We start from the raw sequence: 10,485 nt of genomic DNA, 5'->3' as shown, positions 1-10,485 counted from the left end.
CAATTATATATATATATATATATATATATATATATATATATATAATGTAGTTACAACTAGTTATAACTAATATATTATATAACTAATTAAAACAACTAGATTTCATAATTCCAGAAGATTTAGTAACTGTGTTCATCACCATATACACTTTATGACCAATGAATTTACATGACTCACAAATACCAGTTTTTACCCAGCAAAATATTTTCATATTGTTGATCACTTTCTCGAAAATCCATTTTCCATCCAAAAGCAATGATGTAGTTCAATAGATCTGAGAAATGGAAATGTGTGAGGGACTAACATAATTGTTATAATGGCAATAACAATTGATCAAACAAACAAACAAACAAATAAATAAATAAAAACTTTCCTATATCTATTGACTTAATATTAATTTGGGTGTTTTTACAGTTTTTAACAAGCTTGGTTAACAATGTTCATCTACAGCAGGGGTCTCCAAACTCAGTCCTGGAGGGCCGGTGTCCTGCAGAGTTTAGCTCCAACTCGCCTCACTTTCTAGCATGCGTAAGAGCTTGATTCGCTGGTTCAGGTGTGTTTGATCAGGGCTGGAGCTAAACTCTGCAGGACACCGGCCCTCCAGGACCGAGTTTGGAAGGATGTCTATTTTCGTGTTCCAGCTCTATATCATAGAAAGCTCCTGCACTACTCAAAGTTTTATTAGATGAATACAGTGGATGTCTTTCAGTGTTTTAGTATCATTGAGATACTATTATAGTTTTTATTAATAGTTTGAATTAGTTTTTATTATTAGATTTTCTGTTTTGATTTCAAGTTTAGGTAAAAATAATAATAAAAGTCATTTTGTTATATACAAAGTTTGTATGGTTTTGTAGTCTTTATTCGTACTTTAAAATAGTTTATAGTACATTTTATTTCAGTTTTAGCTTTAGTTATTTAGTACATCAAGTTAAACTAAATACAAATGAGAGCAGTTTAAATAAAATAAGTTTAATAATGTAATGTATTTTATGTTATTTCAGTCATTGTATATTTAATTTCAAGTAACTTTTGTTGTTGTTGGTTTTCGTTTTTTAGTTGCTATAATAACCCTGATGTCTATAGACCAATCTCAAAACTGTGTTATCACACAATTAACATTCAATTAAGCAATATAAAGCAGACACACATGCAGTGATTTATTTAAATGGTTATTGCTGTGCTTGAAGATTACACTCCTTGGACTTAAATTGTTTGGTGGGTCAGTTCAAACACATAAACATTTCTATTATTTATTATTTAAATAGTCAAACAACAACAATTCTGTGATGCAATACATAGGCTTCACTAATCAATTCTGAACAAGCTAGACTAACAAGCTAAGAACCTATGTGCTTACACATACAATCTGATGTACAAGAAGAGACAAGAAACATTCCATTTACCAAAAAGAAAAAACACAGTCATACCAAACAAATGAAAACAATAGCTTACAAAACCTGCACACCTCGAAGAGGAGGCACGTGTAGTTCATAATGTGCTGATAAGAGGGCCGATATTAAATAAAAAGCTTCATTTTAAACACATGACTCACTGCAGGCCCCAAAGTTCATGTGCTCGTCGTGTGGCGGTACATTTCCACCAAAGTATATGTGTAAATATAAAGTATGATATGATTTAAATGGTTGATATTACTGAATGCAGCTTTGTCACTTTCACTTCAAAATCCAAAAGTAATAAGTGAACACGTGAAAAAAAAAAAAAAAACTAGTTCGTTCGGCACTTTTGGGCAGATCAATGAGAAAAATTTTTTGAAAATGATTGTGAGGAAAAACACTTGGCCTCCTTTTTACCGGCTGAATGTTGGCATAGAACACAGTAAAGTCTGAGGATATTATTTACACATCCTCGATATTTGTTTTTTTGAACAGTGAGAACTCTAAGATCTACTTTGACACTTGTGGATAGTAGTTTCAAACCAGACAGTATCCAAATATAAGTGTCAGGACCCCTTTATATGCCACGACAGAATGAATCAGACCGAGAACTGATGCTTCAGAAAACATTACACGTTGCAAAAATGTAATGATCGCTTCTTACAGATGGTGCTGATTCACAGGGACTTTTTTCTGCCGTAACTGCACATTTGGCTCATAATTACATTGTATACGAAACATTTTTGTATGACTATAAATTATTCCACATTAATATAACTGGTGTGCTTGATAAGCTTGTCTGGGTATATGCTTAGTCATGCTTTAAAAAATTGGTCCTCTGGTCATCCACAGTTCACTGGTGGTGCTGTGCATCCCGCAATGTTTTCAGCCTCGTGCATAATGATGAACGTTTAGGCCTCATACACCCTATAAAGGGAAAAAAAACAATTATTTGTGAGGTTTAATACTGGGCTTTTTAAAGATCTTTTTTTTTTTTTTGTCTGTTGTGCTTGGGCTTATATTGAGTTTTGTGAGTGCACAAGCAGCATGAAACAGAAATAGTGATTGTCTTTTCTTTCTTATTGTGATATCTGAGTGAAACGGCGGGACTTGATTTTATCTATCAGGAATTGATTGGATTGTTGTTATTCTTGTAGAGGAGGGAAAGTTAAGGTTTTTGATAAAAAATTGTGAGGGGACAGGAAATAAAGGCACAATATGTAATTTTCGCCGCTAGAGGGCGCGCATTCAAAACAAAAAAAAAAGAAACGGGTAGTTTGATGACGTCGTCGCTGAGTGTGGAATCATGGGAGTTGTCAACATTTGAAAGTTCTGTTATAATGCTACTCTGTGCGGTCGTCACCTGTCTAATAAAACGCACAACATATTAAAGCGTCTTTGGTGTTTCCATGTTTTCTACAAAACACTGTAGAACAAAATTGCTTATTTCTCTGGATTTAAACATTCTTCGAAACATTTGGGATAATGCAAGTACACAAGTCAGCAAAATATATAACACTGTTCTAGTGGTTTTTGGATATTTTAATAAAAAAATCTTACATATTGTGCCGTTTATAATGTGCATGGGTTAATCACCTATAATAGACCATTTTGATTTCATTTATAATTTTGATTTCATGGTGACTTTAAATATTTTTAAGACTGTGTGCACCTTTAATGTCAACAAGAAATCAGAGCTGAGAGTCTCATCTGTTCCTGATCTTACTCAGGGTTTCTGCAGGTTTTATGAATGTAAATGTAAGACTTTTTTAAGACCAAGTAAAGAAAATTTACATTGAATGGAGCACTTGAATGAATACCTCTGCTCTCAACCACTAGAATATGGAAATTACTTTTACGGTTTTGTCATTACATGACAAAAAATTGTTGTCCTTCATCAGTATTTTTCTCTTGGTTCTTAAATCAAGATTCTTAAATCAAGATCCATTTACTTGAAAAGCAAAAATGGCATCAGACAAAAAAAAAGTCATGGTTTCTGAGAAATTGATCAAAATGAAGTGAGTTTGATTGAAACAAGAACAAATATCTGCCAACTGGTTTACTTTTCATAACCCACTGACAGTTGCTTGCTCTTGTTTCAAGTGTAAACTCGCTAAATTTTGTTCAAGACTTAATCTTTGATTTGCATGTTGATTTAATGATGTTTAGATATTTGTAATGGGGGAAAAAAATACTGAAGAAGACTATGAATTTAAGCTCCAATTTAAGACCTTTTAAGGTGCAGAAACCCTGTTATTGTAACCCTTTCCTTTTCAGCTGACATTGCAAATCGCTCTTTATCAAGCAATTCTCAACAACCACAATCCATTCCTGATAAATAAAATAGGCCCAATTTTTCTCATTGAATATCTATTGAATATTAAACTTTGGAAACATGTCGAGTTACATGAATCATTTGGGGTTTGACCCGGGTTTTATGTTCGCAGTGCTGGCAGTTGTTTATATGTAAGCAATGCAGAAGCGATGGAAACGCTACCTGTGTTTGTCCTTCCAGATTTTGAACCACTTGACAAGGTTCTTAGTGCTCTGGAGTCTGGGGTGCAGGCAATACTCCTGACCTTTGAAACGGGACACATTCTCCATGGTGACACTATAAACACATGGGGAAAATTACGAGTGAGTGGATGAAAGGAGAAGATGGGTAAACAGGATGAGACAAGGGGAGAATATTAGTCATTCAAGCAACACAAACAATCAGCAGTGATACTCTTAATACATTAAATGCATGTCATTAATCATAAAAATGGTAACAATACTATTTTATATGCTAATAAATGTAACTTTGCACTAAAGATTCGATTAAAATCATCATTCAAATTAAATGCAGAAGGTAGAAATTGGACAAATCCTGACAAATCGTTCCTGGACTTTTATTTCTGAGTGATTTTGAGGTGAATCATCATGACAGCAGAATGCTTTGCTTACTTGACTGCTAAACAAATACTAATTCAAAGCAGAATTCAATACCGCAGCTTATTTTGCCTGTTAAGAAGATATTTACCACGTCGCTGGAATCACTGAAGCAAACTGACCAAGAGTGCATAGTCTTTTATTTTGATTTTCACTTTATTGTTCACCTGTGCGGCCAAAAGAACATGTTTGTTGACTCTAAACTCTTCACTGGCCTCTTAAAACAGAGCAGGAGCTCTTGTGGGGCTGGAGAAGCTTCTAGAATGTTAAACTCACACTCAGAATCCAGTGCCATAAACTGAAGAGACGGAACACTTTCACGAATGCAAATCCAGACAAATGAGCTAAATGTCCAGGGACTATTTACCAAAAACTTTGAGGCTAATAGAACAACTTTGAGTGAGCCACAAACTGATTGATTTTTTATTCTTACGTAAAATATCTTTCTGCACTAACTATTCAAATATAATATACAGTATAATTACCAGGTGAAATACTATGGATATTATATCATCTTCAAATTATCACACTGGTACAGCACTTGAATCGAGAATATCTGCGCACTTCACATCTGACCAATTTCATTTTCAATCCACAGTTCAGAGCAAAATGTCTGGATCTAAACTGCAGATAGATCACTCTCTCTTGATATGTAACAAGATTTTATTATAAAGCCTACAATACTAAAATTCTTTTGAAAACTCAAACTCAAAAAAAAAAAAATCTATCTAGGATCATTATAATATTAATTTGAATTTCAGAATATAAACACAACTTTACTATAAACCGCCAGCTCTGTAAATATGCTGCAATACCTAAAATGACCAGCAGGTGGAACAAAGTCTATGGTAACGTCTATCAAAAAGACAAGCTTATCACAAACACGTTTGCTTTACAACATAGAAAACATGTTTGTATCTTACAGCCTTCATAACCACTGTTTGGGCTTCATGCACTGTCACAACATAACCATGCTAAACAATTTAAGGTCCATTTTGACTGTATAGTATCTTCTAAGTGTGCCACTAACTTGTCATATAATGGAAAATCCAGCTAAAACAGTTTATGCTGGCAGCTGGTTTTACAAGGGTAATAGCTGACCTAAGATTGTCATGTATAGCCATTAGATAGTCTGAGATGCATTTGGTGGGCATTACCAGTCTGGTTAGAGCTGATTAAACTGGTGTGGACTGGATTGAGCAGGATCACCATGCCTGACCACCTTAAGATGAAATGACCTGTTTTATCTAGTAGGGTCTAGGGGCAGCCTACCCTTATGGGCTGCAGTATTTTTACAGCAATACGGATAATCAACAAACATCTCCTAAAGCATGGTTGAATTTTTTTTGCTCTTATTCTTATTATAAGATTACTCTGCTCTATAAATATATAATTATTGAGTTGTTATTTATTTAAAGAACCTACTGCAATTCATAAACACAGTCATAAAAATACACCACACACCAAACACACTTTGCAAATCAAAGATATAAATTTTTTGGCAACTCACAATATCATCTTTTCTTGGCAGTATGGATGTTTAGGCTTGATCTCCAGCTTTTGTACATCTTTGTACCGGATCTTCGGGCCTTTTCTCGTGCATCTGCACTTATATGCTAAGAAATGGGTAAAAGGCACAGATTAGTCTCGAGAAAGATCTCACAAAAACTGACAAGAGATGGCCAAACGAAAATTATATTTGAATAGAAAAGATCGAAACAGAAAGAAGTCACAGCTGCATAAAGAAAATCTAAAATGAAAAGCCAATGTGAATGCGTACTCGTATATAGAAATTAATTTTTCTTTAATAAAACAGCATTATAGAAAATGAAGCTTATATGCATAAATATTTTATTTGCATTAACGTAATTTAATTGTTAATTTATATGGCATTTAAAAAAAAAAATAGTAAAGGACAAGTACTATAAATGTAAATATTTATTTTATTTATTTATTTAGTCATTTAGCAGACGCTTTTATCCAAAGCGACTTACAAATGAGGACAATAAAAGCAGTCAAAACTAACAAAAGAGCAACAATATATAAGTGCAAATGACAAGTCTCGGTTAGCCTAACACAGTACACATAGCAAGGTGTATATATATATATATATATATATACACACACACATACACATACACATATATACACATATATATACACACACATACACATACATACATACATATACACACACAAGCACAAAGCAAAACAAGTAGATAGAATAGAAAAAAATAGAAAGCTAGTGTTTCTATTACTAAACACCTAATATTAAACTATTATTAAATATGCATAATAGTTTTGTTTTCTGATTTTAACATTGTGTCCAGACAATGACTTTGATTACTATATTAATGAGAATTTATTTGTTTACTTTTTGCATTAAAGTAATGAGAATTTGTGAGGTAAATTCTGATCAGGTTTAATTTTACTTTTTTTTTTTGTGTGTGTGAAAATATTTTGTTGTGAAATGTTGCATGGCTATTTCTTCTACAAATGCTTTCTGACACGTTCCAGCATTTTCTAACTTTTAAACGCTTTCAAACTGAACTGACAACGAGGTGGTACAAAATTCAACAAACAGCGTGGTGATTCATTAAAGAGCCATTTGCTGTTTTCCCTCCGACTATGAGGCAGGTGAGCTGCTGCTGAAAGACGCGTGACCTACATCTAATCCTCATCAATCTTCTCCGCTCCATTCAGCATCATCTCTAAACAGCCTCTCAGGACACAAGCCAACAAGACTCATCCAGCAACACAAAGAGCCACTATTTACTACCACTGGCCAACTTTTGCAGAATGAACTAGATTGTCTGAGAGAAGTGGAGATATTTGACAGTTGCACCAGCATAAGGCGCTGTTATTCTGCGGGAAAAGTTGAAAAAAAAAGATCAAATAGAAGAATAAAATCATGCACTCCGGATAAGACTGAAATAGCAAAAACGCCAGATTCTATATTGATAGACACTTTAACAATGCATATCTTCGCGAACTCCATAAAAAACACAAGATACTAAACATCACACACACACACTCACCCTCTGTGTTGAGTGAATAAACGGCGATAACCAGCAAAAGCAAAGCGGCCGTACAGCGATTCATCCCCAATAGTTTGCTGAGAACCTCCAGCAGCCTCCGGTCTGTTTACAGCACTCGGATCCAAAAATCGAGATCCTCACACAGTGTCAACCTGCTGAGAAACGCGCTCGCTGTCTCTGTGATGGGAGTCAGTAGCAGGTTGAATGTGCTCTCGAGCGCACTGAGCTTCTATAAACACACGCTCGAGCGCCTCATTGATATGCAGAGCCCGCTGACGAATTACCGGCGGCTGCGTCTCCACACCGAGCGAGTTGCCTGCCTAGAAAGCATTTTTGGGCCGTGTGCATGCAATCGAGGGTAGGCAGCGCTCTAGGTTTTGACACACGGTCGCCAGAGAAAAAAAAAAGCGATAAAATTGAGTTAAAAAAGTTTATTAGGAGAGTGTGGACGTTGTCAGGGGAGATAATTGCATTGGCTTAAAAAGTCTCACTTAATTTGTTCTCCTTGATTCTTGCCAATGAATAAAGGCTCGGTTTAGCAAACTCTTTCTATGCAATCTGGAGTCTTTAGTAGAGGAGTGCTATCTTAAGAACATCTTAGACCTAAAACATTTAAAACATTTGTATAAAGTCACTTCTTGTGCAGGTGACCCAGCGGTTGGGTTACTACCCAGAAGGTTGGGTTAAGCATTTAACCCAACCGCTGGGTCAAAACAACCCGATCGCTGGGTTTGTCCGTATTTCACCCAGTGCTGGGTTGTATTGATTTAACCCAGCATTTTTTTGAGTTTCAACGATAAAGCTGCACAGGTAAGAAGTCGTGTGAGTGTTATTTTGTACTTCTAACCAGGGTTTGTGTAAAAACTCTACACACAGTTGCATAATGGTGGAAATTGCTTGGAATTGATGCTTTCCACCCTTATATATCATCAGCATTTTCTTTTTAAATTGAATAACAAAAACAAAACAATACACTCTAAAAAATGCTGGGTTAAATACAACCCAGTGCTCTGGGTTTGTCCCTATTTTACCCAGCACTGGGTTGTATTTAACCCAGCATTTTTTAGAGTGTAGTTGCTAGGGCACATTCATTCACAACATCTATTCCATGTTGAAGAGTGTATTTTATTTGTGATAATGAATTAATGAGGACTTCTACATTTGTGAGGTTTAAAAGGCACAAGTCAGCAATTCTCAGACATTTTTGAAGATGCAAATTTTTTATTTGAATATTGCACCTTAGAGACATGCAAAGGGAGTTTCTATGCATGTTAATTCGATAAGCAACCCCGTGTAAGCTGTTTGTAATAGATCTATGCTATTTACTTTCATACAGTATATAATGCTTTATAATATAATTTTGCACTTTTGAATTTGTCACCTTTTAAAAATGTCCTTGTCACAGTGACGAATAAAACTACCTATTGTTGTCTGCACTGGCACCTAACAGTGTTTGGCTCTGTAAATGATACCCCTGAGAAGACTGTTTCTAGTTTCCTCCTAATGCATGGATGATTGGAGGGCATGAAGCAAACTATCTGAGTATCTGTGTCTGCGGACAAGAGCCTCATACCAGCTGTCATCAGCCATGCCTCAGTCCATTTCATGTCTGTCTGTGGCCCATCCAAAGGCCCGGGGTGAACTGAAAAGCATGAAAATCATATGTGAAGCTGCCCTTCATTCTGCCTGACTGGATATAATAAAGACTTAATGCTAATAGACAATGCCAATGCCCCGCTTTAACCCAAATCAGCTACCACTGTCAAGGGCATTTACGTTGTCAGTCATACCAAAAACACTGGCAGCTATATCTACTTTTTATCGTCATAATGCTGAGACTGTCCACTGACAGCTACATCAGGGATCACAGCAAAAGAAATCTTGAATATTTTGTAGTTGTAAATAAAGATGATCAAGTATGTTCTAGAAGGAAATACTACATTTAAAATGTTTAATCAATTTGTTATGTGTTGCGTCTTTGTTATTAATTGTGAAAGCAATTTCTGAGTGAAAAAGTTCATCACATTAACAATAAAAATGATCCGCTAATGTTTGCCATCCACAAAGTGTCGCAAACCTTTTAATCTTTATTTTGAACAGTATTTCTACTGCTTTATCAATTAAACCCTAAAAAAAATATTTCTGAAATGCTTTGCTTAAAAAGTCTATAATTTATTTAAAATACAACCCGCTTGATTTTTAGCAATGACACTCACTTTTTAATGTGCTACGAGAGTCCAAATACTTTTTGGAGCCAAACTTAACAGAAGCAGATTTAACCAATAACCAGTTACCAATACAACATTTTAACTGGTGAATGTCTCTATATACAGAAGACTAAGCAATAAGCAGGTTACATAAACAAGGAGGCAACATGCACGTGGTGTGGTAAATCTAAAATGATAGAAGCTACAGTATGTTGCCCATTACAGTTCAGTACTGGTGTTAAAACCACCGTCTCCTTACAGCAGATCTCTCTGTGCAACGGAGGAATTCCTGGCACTGGTTTGACTCGTTGACACATTTTATAAGGGATTTGTCGGTTATCAGCTGGTAAAAATACCACCATATGTACACACGTACAACGAATCCATTTAGCCCAGCATACAGCGGTTTTGGATGCTCGGTAAGTATGCAAAATATACATCATAAAAGCTGTCCAATCAGGTTGCAAATGTATTCTTATGCCTTTAGTTTTGTATCATTAGATTTGGTGTTAAAAATGAGAGTGTGAACACTAAGCAAACCAGGACTACATGTATCATTTTCTTTTTTGGTCCGGACCAAATGAACCAAGAGAACTGAACTATAAGTGTAAACACACCTTTTTCACATTAACCTATTAAAGGCACAATATGTAAGATTTTTTTATTAAATATCCAAAAACCACTAGAACAGTGTTATATATTTTGCTGACTTGTGTACTTACATTATCCTAAATGTTTCGAAGAATGTTTAAATCCAGAGAAATAAGCAATTTTAACTAGTGACACGGAGCGTGTCTATAGTGTCATTGTGTCGCCTGCCAATGACGTAATAACCCCTTGATTTCCGGTTTTGTTTTGTAGAAAACATGGAAACACCAAAGACGCTTTAATATGTAATGTGTTTTATTAGAC

The 10,485-nt window shown here is 35.2% G+C and overlaps 1 protein-coding gene across 1 annotated transcript; it reads right to left on the bottom strand.

The window, feature by feature from the left end:
- Positions 1–1,656: 1,656 nt before the first annotated feature.
- Positions 1,657–7,622, bottom strand: LOC107662026 (C-X-C motif chemokine 14-like). Its single transcript, XM_016451882.1, has 4 exons — positions 7,367–7,622; positions 5,839–5,944; positions 3,895–4,008; positions 1,657–2,324 (listed from the first exon to the last, which is right to left on the bottom strand). Exons 1-4 carry the CDS (start codon positions 7,428–7,430, stop codon positions 2,309–2,311), a joined length of 300 nt encoding a protein of 99 aa, XP_016307368.1. The 5' UTR covers positions 7,431–7,622; the 3' UTR covers positions 1,657–2,308.
- Positions 7,623–10,485: the final 2,863 nt, after the last annotated feature.

Source organism: Sinocyclocheilus anshuiensis, unplaced genomic scaffold (genome assembly GCF_001515605.1).
Source record: "Sinocyclocheilus anshuiensis isolate Anshui unplaced genomic scaffold, SAMN03320099.WGS_v1.1 scaffold535, whole genome shotgun sequence".
Lineage (NCBI taxonomy): Eukaryota > Metazoa > Chordata > Actinopteri > Cypriniformes > Cyprinidae > Sinocyclocheilus > Sinocyclocheilus anshuiensis.
Note: the sequence above shows the minus strand (reverse complement) of the source record. Positions and strands in the feature narration are given on the sequence as shown.

Coding starts and splice junctions, on each gene's coding strand:
- LOC107662026 (XM_016451882.1), bottom strand. CDS start 7,430: ATGAATCGCTGTACGGCCGCTTTGCTTTTGCTGGTTATCGCCGTTTAT. Junction 5,945..7,366: donor TTATTCACTCAACACAGAGG/GTGAGTGTGTGT, acceptor CCCATTTCTTAG/CATATAAGTGCAGATGCACG. Junction 4,009..5,838: donor TGCCAAGAAAAGATGATATT/GTGAGTTGCCAA, acceptor ATGTGTTTATAG/TGTCACCATGGAGAATGTGT.